The sequence below is a fragment of the Orycteropus afer genome, unplaced genomic scaffold (assembly GCF_000298275.1).
Source record: "Orycteropus afer afer isolate SDZICR_OR568_19922 unplaced genomic scaffold, OryAfe1.0 scaffold00038, whole genome shotgun sequence".
Classification (NCBI taxonomy): Eukaryota; Metazoa; Chordata; class Mammalia; order Tubulidentata; family Orycteropodidae; genus Orycteropus; species Orycteropus afer.
In genome coordinates this window covers 8615100-8630101 of record NW_006921625.1, presented here as the reverse complement: position 1 = coordinate 8630101, position 15002 = coordinate 8615100, and the positions used below count along the sequence as shown (strand labels likewise).

General features: G+C 48.3%; 1 protein-coding gene across 1 annotated transcript in view; it reads left to right on the top strand.

Annotated features, from left to right (window-relative positions):
* LOC103193647 (phospholysine phosphohistidine inorganic pyrophosphate phosphatase) overlaps nt 1-15002 on the top strand; it is a 135904-nt gene that overhangs the window by 26636 nt on the left and 94266 nt on the right. The window contains exons 4-5 of the mRNA XM_007936901.1: nt 2431-2494; nt 3497-3589. Coding sequence (XP_007935092.1) covers nt 2431-2494; nt 3497-3589 — 157 coding nt within the window. The remainder of the gene's footprint in view (nt 1-2430; nt 2495-3496; nt 3590-15002) is intronic.

Genomic DNA, 15002 nt, shown 5'->3' with positions numbered 1-15002 from the left:
CAAGTCCGTTGTAAGTCCCAAGGTTGGCAGAGCATGGCAGGCTGCTGAACAATGACACAGCTACATGCAGGGTCAAAGCATGCCATAAGCTAGAGACCATTCCCCAAGGCTTCTCCTTATATACAGGAAGCAAACCACATCCCTAAGGCAGCTACTCAGCTGCTCACAGTAGATTCCACCATGGTTACCAGTCTCATCATGGGGAATCCTACATCTAGCTGCCCAGCCACTCACCCAGGCCCAGCCATGTTGACACACAAACGTAACCACCACAGTAGGTAACCTGCTTCAGGAGAGACGTCAGCGCAGACTCTGGAGGGCGACAGTGTCATCAGGGGAGCCAGGCCGGGCCGGGCAGCTTCCGGTCCCTCGGGCACGGAGACACCTTGTATTTGTATGATAAACACACAAGAATATTCTTTGTTCCTAAAACAAATGTATCCTCTTTTTTCTTTCTTGACACGTCTTTATTTGCCCATGTTTGATAGGGACATAGCCGCAGTGAAATCTTTCTCTCCTGTGAGAAGTATAGTAAAGTGAGAGGTACAGGGCACCTGACTCTGAAGCTCAGATGAGGGGACAGTAGGGAGAGGTGGGGTCTGTGGTGAACTAGAGCTAATGGCAGCAGTGTTCCAGTGAAGCTGAGTGCAGGCACATGGGGCCCAGTACTGTCAGATTTGGTGATTTTTCCAAAGAATCCAGGAATCTGGGTATTGTATGTAAACTCTCCTAATTTTTAAATATAGACAGGCAAAAAAGCCCTAAGAGCAAGTGTGGGCCAACCCTCTGCTCTAGAGTGTAACCTAGAGGTGGTGAGCACAGGGTCAGCCTGGGCCAGGTTGCACTCTTGGCCCAATCACCACTTAGCAGCCAGCGAGCTTCCTTCACTCCCCTTAGCCTCTGCACTGCCACTTGGAAAGCCACCATGATGGTGCCACTATGATCATTGTTTAGCTCACAGCGGAACTCTGGTGATGTAGTGCCTAAGGCATTTGACTGCTAACCAGAAAGTTGGCCGTTCAATCCTACCAGCCACTCCATGGAAGGAAGACTGGGCACCTACTTCCATAAAGAAATACCACCTCGGAGACCCAAAGGGGGTCACTTTGAGTTGGAATCAGCTCGGTGGCAGAGTTTGGTTTGGTTTTGCAGCTCACAGGGTGCTGGGCAGAACTAAACAAAGTAAATAAAGTGCTTAGAATGGCCAGTGGCCAGATCAAAAGCCCTGCCCTTGGCTGTTCACACAGCTGGCTGTGGTCAGGAGACAGAACCTCCTAAGCTGGTCAGTGCTTCCTGCGAGGTGGCCCCAGAATTCCCGTCCCGCTGGAGGAGTGGGGAAAGGACTCGGCCTTGTGGCTGTAAGCCTCCCTGATTCTCAAAAGCTCATGATGCTCCTGGTGCTGAGAGAATAAATCTGTACCGTTTTCTTGAAGGCAACTTGGCAGTGTATATTGAGGACCTCAGAAATGCTTGGTCTGGAATTCACTCGGGACCTCGCTTGAAATCCACAGAGATTTCGTTACAGTCTTGCTGGGGTGGAAAATGAGAAGCCACCTGCAGGTCCATCAGTGGGGACGGTCACAAAGTTAACAGCACGTCCACACAGTGGATAGCCATGCCACGGAGATGTCTGTCGCGAGGAAACAGTGTGTTGCTTGATGAATAATAAAGAGTGGGTCAGACTACATCCACCTTGACATGAGTGCTCTGTACAGAATGGAACGAATTCCTGTTGGGTCGCTTCCCACTCACGGCCGCCCCTCCCTCGTGTGTCAGCAGAGCTGTGCCGCACAGGTTTCCTGACCCATGCCATCACGGTGAGCAGGGAGCGGCAGTCAGGGCTGGCCAGCTGGCTCTGGGCACAGACAGCCACGGGGTCCGTGCAGCAGCCACAGAAGCAGGGAGGCCGTCCTGAGAGAGGTGCACTCCTGCGCTGGCTGCACTCTGGAGCCTGCCTGGCCTCCGGTGACGGGAGGAGTCGTCTTCCCGCCTGGTGCCTGTGACGCTAGCGTCTTGCCGTGGCAGGGTGCTGTGGAACTAATGGCATTTTCTTCTCCAGGCAGCAATTAGGGGTTAATTATTAGCAATTAGGGGTTAGCCACATGCTCTGTGGGGCTGCGGGCCTTTCCAAACACTTGTCTTTCTCTGTATTAGCAGATGGAACCATCTGTCCTGTGGGCCCCTGTGAACCCTTGTGGTGGGGTCCCCACGAGATGAAGTGGGCGGCCCTTCTGACTGCTGCCCCCTGCTCTCTCGCCCGGGAGTGGGGTCTGTGCTCAGTGCACTGACCTCCATGGGCCCTTGTCAGCACGGCACCTGGACTGACCGCTCATGATGGCTCAGCTCTCTGAGTCACCTGAACCAGACCTGGCAGTGTCTCGTCCCGGGCCCCAGGCTCACACCAACCTGTCCCTTCCTTCTCTTTTCTAGCCGCTACTACAAAGAGGCCTCTGGCCTGATGCTGGATGTGGGCGCCTACATGAAGGCACTCGAGGTACCTGCCCCGGGGGGCTGAGCGTGTGCGCCCCGGCTGGGCCGCGTGTGCTGTGTGTGCTCCAGTCTCTCGGGAGGAGAGAGCGGCTCTACGCCCGGAATGATGCTAGGGCTGTGTAGGAACCCTCCTGTCGGGGCCTTCAGCTGGGTGCTCCCACGTCTCCTGACCTTGGCCCCACCGTGCCCACCCTCCACTTCCTGCTCTCCTCACTCTCCTCTTGGCTCAGGACATGGAGCCTGCCTTGACCACTACCCTCTGTTCCTGACCCTGCTCCTAGCAGCACTTCAGTCTTGATGTGACCTCTCTGAACTCCTTCCCAGCTCCCTCTTCCACTTCCCAAAGCCCTCCACTGCTGTGCCCCATCCCACTCTTGGCCCCAGCTGGGGGCTCCTACCCTAGGCTACGCTCCTGTCCACGCCCATCCTCACTGCTGCTGCATGGCTCCGGACCCCTACCCTTAGGGAAAGGGAGGGAGCCTAGGAGCCCTCCTGGAGGGCCGGTGACGTAGCTGGAGGGTGGGCAGGGCAGCAGCAAGAGCATGGGGTCAGGGTGAGGGCCCCTTGACTTTGCCCGCAGCTGTGCTTGGGTGGTCAGCAGAGGGCAGGGTGCTGGATGGTGGGTACCCCCAGTGTCTGGGCAGTCTGATGTAGGGCTGTGATGCTCTTACCCACGGGAGACGCTTCTCAGGCTCCTTAAAGCCCCTGATCCCTCAGCGCATGTTTGCAACAGTCGTTTATCTAGGTCCTGGGGTGGTGGTAACAGCTCAAGTTCAGTGCTGTGGAAGAGAACCCTGACGACTGGCTTCGGTAAAGGCGACAGCCAGTGAGACCCAGTGGAGCAGTGCGCCCCTGTAACACGTGGGGCACCACGAGTCAGCATCCGCTTGACGGCCACCAGTTTGATTTAATTCCTTCCTCCACCCAGAGGGAGGCCTGCACTGCAAGCTGGGCCTGGGCCTGCTCCTTGGGCCCCACACCCAGGCCTGCCCTTCTCTGTTCCTAGTATGCCTGTGGCATCGAGGCCGAAGTAGTGGGGAAGCCTTCTCCCGAGTTCTTCACGTCGGCCCTGCGAGAGATGGGCGTGGAAGCTCACCAGGTATGAGGGCTCCTTGGGAAGTGGGCGTGAGCAGGCATCTGTCAGCGCAGCTGGAAGCCCAGGCCACTGCGCAGGGGGCCCTGGGCTTGAGATGGGTTTGCAGGCTCACCACCCGGACCTCTTCCAAAAGCTGATAGGCAGGAAAGGGGGAAAAGGCCGCAAACGTGGCCCACTGTCTATTTCCAATCATTAAATTATTTTCAATATAAAAGTGAGAAGTGGAAATGCCCTTGGCTCTCTCAAAGTGCCTTTCTTGCTCCTTCTCTGGAAACATAAGAATTGACAAGCCCTGCCAGTGCGTTAAGCAGCTCTGGTGGCGTAGTGGGTAAGGCAGTGGCCTGTTAGCCTAAAGGTCGGTGGTTTGAACCCATCAGCTTCTCTGAGGAAGAAAGATGAGTCAGTCTGCTTCCTTAAAGATTTATAGCCTTGGAAACCCAAAGGGGGTCGCTATGAGTTGGAATTGACTTGATGGCAGGGAGTTTGGCTGATCAGTATATTAAAACGATTTTGCTAGAAGGACAGTCTAACAGCAAGATTCAAACAATATATGCCAGAAATAGCAGCACTCCCCTTGCCGCTTTACACTAGGACTGCTCTGGGGACAGCCTGCATCCTGCCCTGGCCTGGCGAGGGCAGAGCTGGTCCCCTTCAGCACACAGCTTTCTGAGAATGTTGCTGAAGAACGAATGGACGTGTACCTACAAGTGGCCACAGCTGTGCTGCTTTCCCTTTCGGATGGGCCCCAGGGAAACCACACATCCACAGCCCTGTGGGTGGACCAGCATGGCCCCAGTGCATTCTGGTCCAGAGCACTGGTCCCTCCTGAGGCTTTGAAAAACAGCAGTGTGGGGCCCTGGCACACATTTCCCTGAGATTTTCAGAGGATACATGTCTGGGGTGTCTCAGGGACATAGGCAGGTGACAGTGGGGGACACTGGTGATGGGCAGCTGTGGGGCACACCAGTGGGCAGTTGTGAGGCACACCGATAGGCGGCTGTGGGGGTCATAGGCAGGAGGCTGTGGGGAATACTGGTGGGCAGCTATGGGGGGCACTGGCAGGTGGCTGTGGGGGACACTGATGGGTAGCTGTGGGGGACACAGTGGATGACTGTGAGGAACATTGGTGGGTGACTATGAGTGACACCCATAGTGGCAGGGGGCTGTGAGGGACACTGGCTGTGGAAGACACTGATGGGCAGCTGTGGTGCACACTGGTGGATGGCTGTGAGGGACACCGGTGGCGGGCAGCTGTGGGGGACACTGACGGTGGTTGTGGGGGACACAGGTGGATGGCTGTGAGGGACACCAGTGGTGGGCAGCTGTGGGGGACACAGGTGGATGGCTGTGGGGGACGCCAGTGGCGGGTGGCTGTGAGGGATGCAGGTGGATGGCTGTGGGGGACAGCAGTGGGTGGCTATGGGGGACACTGACAGTGGTTGTGGGGGACACGAGTGGACGGCTGTGAGGGACATTGGTGGGTGACTGAAGGACACTGGAGGCAGGCGGCTGTGTGGGGGAACGTGAATGAACACAGACTTCATGGACCAGCCCCTGGGTTTCCACTGCTTTGCTTCAGAGGCAGTCAAAACCCCCAACGGGCCCCAAAGGAAGGCAGCTACAGTAAAGGCCTGGAGCGGTCTCCCACTCACCACAGAAGAGATGTGGCTGCATTGCCTTCGTCTGCCTCTTTCCTTTCTTTTCATGGACTTTTCTCTCTTTCTTTTCTTCTCTGATGCTCTTTGAAGCAGGTCTGACTTCTTCTGATTTTCTCTCCCGTATTGTAGCATGTGTCTCAGAAATACGGCCATTTTGGGACATGACTACGTTGCTTTAAAACACCAAACAATATTTGCAGTAATTCCTGAGTATTATCTAATACCGGCCATACATAAGTGTCCCTGGCTGTGTCAGAAATGTTCTTGATGGTCGATGGGTTCAACCCAAATCCAAACAAGGGCCGTGCCTGGCATGTGGTTGTCACATCCGTCCAGCCTCCTTTGAACCTTTGTCATAGAAAACTTCAGCCACCTGTGAAATTGCCCTCACGTACTCTTCAAACCTGGAATCGAAAGTAGCCCCTGATGTGACCTTTGAAACTGAGTAAGTTTATCTCAAAAGGTTCTTTTACAAAGTGTCTCTGTAAGACCAAATGGACATCGCTTTCAACCTTGGACAGAAGGCTGGGAGGTAGAGTGTAAGTCAATGGGCATGAAACCCTTGGAACCGAAGCCCACGAATGTGGACCCAATGTGAAGAATGTTACCAATCACTGATCATCGTGTCTGGAACCTGGAATGAGACAGGTTCTGTATATTTTTATCAAAAATAAAATAAATGATTAATATTAAATCCGTGAAGATTGAGACAGTACCGTTATGAATGCCCAGATACCCATCCCTGAGTACCATAATTATCAACTAATCACCACTTAAAATTGCTTTAACTTTTCATTTTGAAGTAGTTTCAGACCTTGGAAAAAGTTGCAAAACTAGTACAAAGAATCGTCACACACCAGATCCCCCAAAAACAAACCCACTGCCATCAAGTTGCTTCTGACTTATAGCAAGCTTCCTCTGGTGTTCCCTTCCACAGAATCACAGAACAGTGACCCCAGTCAGGGAATGACATTGGTACAATGCTATCAACTGGCCAGACTTCATTCATCATGCCACTGATGTCCCGTTTCTTGGACCAGGATGACACGTTGCAGGCAGTGGTCATGTTGCCTTAGTCCTTCGCTCTGGGACACTTACTGAATCGTTTGGAAGAGCACCAGCCAGTGGTGGTGGCAGTGGCTAAGTGCCCAGCTGTTACCTGAAAGGTTGGAAGTTCAAGTCCACCCTGCGGCATGGTGGAGGGAAGGCCTGGCAATCTAATTCTAGACAATCAGCCTGGAGAACCCCGTGGAGCACATTCTCCACTGACACACGGGGTCACCATGCTTCAGAGTCGGCCGTGGCACCTGGTGGCTGCTGGTTACTGGCCAGTTCTTTTTTAGCATGGCCCTCATTTTAACCCCTGATATTTCCACAGTTTAATTCAGGTTACACGTTTTTTGGCTGGAATCTCACAGCAATGATGCCGGGCCCTCCGGGAGCATCCTGTCGGGGTATGTGGTGTGATGCTGGCCCATTACTGGTGATGGAACTGCAATCACTAGCTGGGTGGAGTGGCCAGTTTCTCCATGGTAACGTCACTATTTGTGGTGAAGTGTCTGGCATGAGAGGACGTTGACACCATGCAAATAGCCCCTGTTCTGCCTCCTTTTAGGCCCCGTGTGGATTCCTGCCTGGAACAGTGTTCCTCATGTGTCTGCTCTTGGTGACTCTGTTCCCATCATTCCTTTTATGTTTGTTCATTGGAGTTTTCTGTAAGGAACAGCTTTCCCTTTTCTCCATAAATAACTTACTTGGGCTCTTACGCCAGCATGGGCTCATGGACATGGCTTTGCTCTAGACTGATGTTCTTTCACTGTCGTTACTTTGGGCTCAGATCATTCCCCATTTGGCCCTTGAGCCCCCTCCAGTGTTTAATCACTACTTGTTTAATCCCTGCCCCTGTCACTCTTCTCTCCTAGATTATTTTGAATCAAACTCCAGAAATCAAATCACATCATCTATAAATATTTCTATTCATCTCTAAAAGATAGGATTCCTTTCTCTAAAACATAGTCAAATGCCATTTTCACCTCTAAATAAATAAAATCATTCCTTACTATCATGACATAGCCAGTTACTGCTCACATTTCCCTAGTTGTCACGAATGTTTCGTGTTGTTTTCAGTTTGTTTGAATTAGGATCCAGGTAAGATTTCTGTACTGTGATTGGTCCTTGTGATTCTTAAGGGTCTATAGGTTTCCCTCCATCTCCTTTTTGTGTTTCCTTGCACCTGTTCTAAAGACAAACCGTGTTGTGTATCCTTAGTGTTCCCCACAGTATGGATTCCATCCACTGTACCTTGGGGTGCCTTTCACGTGCTGCTCTGGCCTCCACTGCCCAGATGTCAGCATTTAGCTCCAGAAGCTCGGTCAGCTGCAGGCCCACTCTTTCTGTGTAGTTGATGTATTTGCCCTCAGGAGGCACAGAACGTCCTGTTGTCTCCTTTTGTGATGTTAGCAGCCATGGATGATCAGCTCCTAACTCCAGTAACCCATTGAGGATCGCAAAATGGTGATACTTGAATTCTGTCACTCCTTCATCAGTTCTCTGGAATACTTCTATACAGGCAACTTCTCTCATCAACTGTCTGTTACCCTGAGGTCCAGTTCATATAGGAGATTCCAGATAAATGCCTGCTGTTGTCGTCAGGTGCTGTCGAGTTGTTTCCGAGTCACAGCGACCACATGTCCAGCAGAACAGAGCACTGTTCTGTCCTGTGCCACACTCGCCTCACAATTGTTGCTGTACTGGAGCCCATTGTTGCAACCACTGTGTCAGTCCATGTCATTGACCGTCGTCTTCTTGACCCTCTGCTTCACTGCACATGATGGCCTCCTCCAGAGATTGGCCCCTCCTAATGACATGTCCAAAGAACATGACTCAGAGTCCCACCATCTTCACTGCTAAGGAGCATTCTGGCTGTACTTCTTCCAAGACGGATTTGGTCGTTCTTCTGGCGGTCCATGGTATATTCGATATTCTTTGCTAACACCGTAATTCAAAGGCATCAATTCTTCTCTAGTCTTCCTTATTCCCTGTCTGGCTTTCTCATGCATATGAGGTGATTGAAAATACATGAATTGGGTCAGGTGCACCTTAGTCCTCAACGTGACATCTTTGCTTTGAAACACTTTAAAGAGGTGTTTTGCAGCAGATTTGCCCAAAGTAATATGTCATTTGATTTCTTGACTGCTACTTCCATGGGCCTTGACTGTGGATCCAAGTAAAATGAAATCCCTAACAACTTCAACCTTTTTCTCTATTGATCATGGTATTGTTTATTGGTCCAGTTGTGAGGATTTTTGTTTTTTTTTGTGTTGAGGTGTAATCCATGCTCAAGGCTGGAGTCTTTGATATTTATCAATAAGTGCTTTAAGACCTCTTTGCTTTCAACAAGCGAGGTTGTGTCATCTACATATCACATACATGAATTGGGTCAGGTGCACCTTATTCCTCAATGTGACAACTTTGCTTTGAAACACTTTAAAGAGGTGTTTTGCAGCAGATTTGCCCAATGTAATACGTTGTTTATGAATCTTCCTCCAATCCTGATGCTGCATTCTTTTTATATAGTCCAGCTTCTCAGATTCTTTGATTATCATACAGATTGAATGGTGAAAGGATACAACCCTGACACATATCCTTCCCACTGTACAGGTTCCTCATGAGCACAATTAATGGTTTTGGAATTCTCATTCTTCACAATGTTAGCCATAATTTTTTAGGATACACACAGTCAAATGCCTTTGCATAGTCAATAAAACACAGGCACACATCTTTCTAGTATTCTCTGTTTTTGGCCAAGATCTATCTGACATCAGCAATAATGTCCTCATTCCATGTCCTCTTCTGAATCCAGCTTGAATTTCTGGCAATTCTCTGTGGATGTAGCGCTCCACTGTTTTTGAGTTACTGTCAGCAAAATTTTACTTGTGTGTGATATTAATGATAGTGTCCAATAATTTTTGCATTCCTCAGGATCACTTTTTTTTGCAGTGGGCACAAATGCAGTTCTCTTCCAGTTGGTTGGCCAGGGTGGTGTCTTCCACCTTTCTTGGCATAGACGGGTGAGAGCTTACAGCATTGCATCCATTTGCTGAAGGATCTCAGGTGGGATTCCATCAATTCCTGGAGCCTTGATTTTCCCCAGTACCTTCAGGGCAGCTTGGACTTCTTCCAGTGCCATTGGTTCTTAATCATATGCCACCTCCTGAAATGGCTGAATGTCGACCAGTTATTTTTGGTACAGCGACTCTGTATTCCTTCCATCTTCTTTTGCTGCTTCCTGCATCATTCAGTATTTTACCCATAGAATCCTTCAGTATTGCAACCTGAGGCTTGAATTTTTTCTTCAGTTCCTTAAGGTTGAGCAATGCTAAGGGTGTTCTTCCCTTTGGTTTTCTAATGCAATTAGAAATGCACATTTCTTTATAATAGTTGACTTTGTCTTTGCCTGTTACTTTCCCTTTATCAGTTTTCAAAATAATGAGTTGACTCTTTAATATCCTCCAAAGGTCATCAGTGATATTTTAAATACTGATCATTATAAATCATTGCTTTTAAACAGAGTTTATGTGTTTCATTCCATGGCAGTTATTATGCTGCGGATGCTCACGCTGTTTCGTCTTTGATCAGTGGGCGCCTCTTGAGGTTGGGGTCTGAGTCCTTTGGATGTGACTGGGTCCCTTTGAGCCTGGTAGTCTTTGAGGATTACTTTACTCTCTGGTATAGTGAGATATTTCATACCTGCCTTGTATATTCTGTCCTAGGCCTGGAATTAGCCATCCTTCCACAGAGCTGTGCTTACTGTTGTGGAAAATACTGTTTAGAAGCCATAATCAGCGTATTAGTGGTACTCAGTGCTACTGGGTTGGTTGTCATTTCTAAGCCTTTTTTACTAGACAGAGCTAGGAAATACGTGTAATTTTAGACATAAAATACATCAGGAGTTCATACTGAAATTTGAGATTCAGATTTGGACCTGTGAGTTTTCACTTAATCTCATCAATTGTACCTGTTTCCTTTCTCCATGTCAAAATTCCTAATTTGTGAGAATACCGACATAATTACTTACTTGGTTTAGCCCATAACGTACACAAGAGTCTCAGATTGCAGAGGAATCATGCTTTGCAAAAGAAGCCACCCACAAGAGTACCTGGCCCTGCCATTCTGTCAGTGACACCAGTCCTCCCACCAGTAATGTGACTGCAGGATTCATTTACTTTAACTGATTATTGCTACAGGTTAAGGCTGTTTTCTTCCCCGGAACATATTTGTAATCAAATCACTGTGTCTTAAAGCCACTAGGAAACATTTCTTGCTCCTACTTTGAATTTACTTTACTTTTAATTGTTACAGGATTGTTTTTTCATCATTTAATTTGTTGTATCATTATGCAGAATAGTGATGTGGTCCCGGAAGCAAATCCACAAGACAAGTCTTCATGCTTTCGCTCCTTCCTTTCTTCTTCCACCTCCTCCCAGCTCTCATTTATGTTTATAAATACTGTCTTATCTTAACATTTTTTAAACACAAGCAACTGTGTATCCATTTATATCCTACTCATTTGATGAATTTAAGAGCGAATAAATTTTTTGAATAATTTGTTGTGAAGCGGGGGAAATGCCGATGCTGTAATGGTAAGTCAGAAAGCAGGATTTAGAATCATGTAAGCAGTGTGCTGACAGCCATCCCAGATAGACAGACACCCTCCTCCCCCCAAACAAAGCAAAGACTGTCTGCCCCTGCCTAGAGGACCAGAAAGAGTCGAATACCAAGACATTGTCACTGGTTATGTTTACATGGGTAGACCTTAAGGAGGAGCCTTGGGGTGGCAAATGGTTAAGTGCCAAACTGCTGGCAGTGAAAACCACCCAGGGACACCTCAGGGACCGGCCTGGCGTTCTGCTTCCCGAGGGTCCCAGCGTTGAAAACCCTTGAGCAGTTCTCTACGCAGATGGAGAAGCCTATGACTTGGAATTGACTTGATAGTGACTGACCTCAAGACCGTGAGTGACACCCACCCCCTTTCCCTTTTGGCCTTTTTCCAGTTTTTCCCACGGTCTGCATCTCCTACATTCCAAACAAGAAACTTCCCTCCCCCACTGCTGCCCCCCAAAGAAGAGCTGCCCCCACCTTGTGGTGGGCGTGGCCTCAGCGGTGGGGGATGGGGCTTGGCTAATCCCCTTCTCTCATCTGGTGGATGCTAACCCAGGAGGGCTTAGCTTTGTGGTTGTTGGCGGCCCTTCATGTCTGTTGTCTGCCATGGCTGCCCAGTCCTTCTGGAGTTTTCTGTGGCCCTGGGGAGTGAAGGGATTGTCCTGTCTGCTGCTCGGAGCGAGCACGTAGGGCAGAGCTGGGACTTGCTTCCCTCCCACATTACTGTTTCCTTTCGCCTGGCTGTCTGTCTGTCTTTCCCCAAGACAGACAATAGGGCAGCATTTGCATATTCTTAGCTCCACCCCCCCTTACTGTTTTTCTTAAATGTTCATTGATGTTATTTGAGACTTAGGATGTGTAGGCATTTTAAATGTGCAGCATTTCAAAATAAGGCCCTTTCAGACGAACTGTATCTTATGCGTGAGGTTATAATTCTCTGTCCCTGTTTCTTTATTTTTAATGAAAAATGCCGCTGAGAAGCTAGCTTGCCGCCCAGCTGCCAGGCTGCGGCAGACCTTACATTTCTTAAGCTGCCGGAATCAATAAAGTTATCCCCATCATTTCCCTCGATGACTGCTGCTTCCCGAGACCCTGACTTGCTTCTTACTGCCGCGGTGTTTCTAGGCAGCGCTTGGAATGGATATCACTCCCCAAATCCAATTTTCATTTTGGCCTTCCCTCCATCAGCTGGAAAGAACAGATTGCTGGTCTGACACTAACAGATTAGAAGTTCAGACCTCTGAGAGCACACCAGGTCCTTCTGGAATCCAGGGAGAAGACAAAGAACAGCATGCCTTAAAGGTTTTGTTGGAACTCAGCTCATTGTCCGGGCTAGGGTTTCCGAGTCCGTGGGTGGTTCTGTAGCTTCAGACTAAAACCCGAAAGATGTGAAAGTTCTGGCGGTTTTCCATAATCCTAAGCAGTTTGGTCATTTGTAGGTGGTGCAGGTTTCATGGGAATCAGACTCTTCAGACCAGAGACTTAGTTAACGCTATTGTTGTTTTGCACTGGCAGAGAAGCCTGGCATTGAGAGGGGCCCCTTTCACAGGTGGGGAGCCTGAGGCTTGGAGGACCTCCTAATCCCTGGGGTACCTTGGTGTGTGTCATGTCATGAGGTCCTGGCTCCAGTCCCGAGGGTAGGCACTTACGTTCTCACCTCCAGGTTAAGGCAGGTTTCTCGGCCACAGTACATTGCCGGTTGGGGCTGGATCATTTTGTGGAGTGAGGGCTGTCATGTACCCTGAGGATGCTTAGCAGCACCCCTGACCTCAACACTAGATGCCAGTAGCCCCTTCACCCCAAGTTGTGACAACCAAAAATATCTCCAGACATTGCCAGATGACCCTTGGGGGGCAAAATCCCTCTTGGCTGAGAACCACAGTGTTAAGGAAACAGAAGTGTCCCATGAAGCACCAAGATTAGACTACAGGTAAGGACTGTAGCTCACTTCCTATTAGGGAGGAAGCAGGTTGTCACTGAACTGATACCCAGACATGCACTGCAGCACCAGGGGGTGGGGCCTGGTCTGGGTGGGGTTGGGTCCCTGGAAGAAGAGGACCCAAACCGCCATCTTCTAGAACCGCTTCTATCTCTTGCTGTGGCCACAGTTCTCAAAGAGGCTGCCATGGCTGCTCCATCCTTCTGGAGTCTTCTGTGGCCCTGGGGAGTGAAGAGAATTCCCTGAATCCCATCCACGTCATTTGAAAAGGTCTCTTTAGTAGTCGAATATCATCTTCTTTTTGAAAAATATAAACATATATACTGTTGGCAGAGTACAAACTGTAGCAAATAAAATGAGAGGAAATCTTGGCTGGTGAGGGTAAGTAGATGTGTGTGATTTTCCCAGGCTTCCCCCACAGGAGGGCCTGTCACACCTGGGGCAAGGTTTGCAGGTTTATTCAAAGGGTCCTGGCATAAAAAATGATTATGTTGACCTTTTGACAGTGGGTGGAGTAAAGCTTTTGGGACCCTTGTTAGCTAATGTGACACTACTCAGAATGAGAAGAAACAGCTGGAAACCTCCACTGATAATCGAAATGGGGAATGTACGGAGTATGAGTGTAGAAAAATTATAAGTCGTCAGACATGAAGTGGCACACATAAAGACCAATATCCTAGGCACTGGTGAGCTGAAACGGACTGGTATCGGCCAAAGGGAACATTTCAGGATCCATCCTGAAGTACAGCGCTGTTAGTGATAGGATAGTATCCATATGCCTATAAGAAAGACCAGTTAGTATGACTATTACTTAAATTTGCATACCAACCACTAATGCCAAAGATAAAGAAATGGAAGACTTTTACCAACTTGTACGGTCTGAGATTGACCAAACATGCAGTCCCTGAGTTGATAATTACTGATGATTAGAATGTGAAGGTTGGAAATGAAGAAAGATCAGTAGTTGGAAAATAATGGCTTTGGTGATAGAAACCACACCAGAGATCACATGATAGAATTTTGCAAGACCAACAACTTATTTGTTGCAAATATCTTTTTTCAGCAACATAAATGGCAACTATACTCGTGGACTTCACCAGATAAAATACACAGGTATCAAATTGGCTACATCTGTAAAAATGGAGGATGGAGAAGGACAGTATCATCAGTCAGAAAAAGGCCAAGGGCTGACTGCAGAACAGACCATCAATTGTTCATATGCAAGTTCAAGTTGAAGCTAAAGAAAATTAAAACAAGTCCACGTGAGCCAAATTATGACCTTGAGTATGTCCCACCTGAATTTAGAGACCATCTCAAGGATAGACTTCACACATTGTACTCAACACCAGATGAGTTATGGGATGACATTAAGGACATCATAAATGAAGAAAGCAAAAGGTCATTAAAAAGAGTGGAAAGAAAGAAAAGACCAAAATGGATGTCAGAAGAGACTCTGAAACTTGCTTTTGAATGGAGACTAGTTAAAGTGAATGGAAGAAGTGGTGAAGTGAAAGAGCTGAACAGAAGATTTCAAAGGGCAACTCAAGAAGACAGAGTAAAGTATTAGAATGAAATGTGTGACGACCTAGAGTTAGAAAACCAAGTGGGAAGAACACACTCGATGTTTATCAAGCTGAATGGAAGAAAAAAAATCAAGCCTCGGTTGCAATACTGAAGAATTCTAAAAGCAAAATGTTGAATGACTCAGGAAGCATTAAAAAATGATGGATGGAATATACGGAGTTACAGTGTCAAAAAGATTTGGTTGACTTGTAACCATTTCAGGAGGTAGTATATGATCAAGAACCAATGGTATTGAAGAAAGAAGTCCAAGCTGCACTGAAGGCATTGGGGAAAAACAAGCCTCCAGGAATTGATGGACTACCAGTTGAGATGTTCTAACAAATGGAGGCAATGCTGGAAAGCTCACTTTTCTATGGCGAGAAATATGGAAGACGGTGACCTGTCTTAACTGACTGGAAGAGATCCTTATTTGTGCTGATTCTAAAGAAAGGTGATCCATCAGGATATGGAAATTATCAAACAATATCATTAATATCAGGAGCTCTGGTAGCATAGTGGCTAAAGCACTTGACTGCTAACCAGAAGGCTGGCGGTTCAAACCCACCAGCCACTCCTCGGAAGGAAGGTTGGGCAA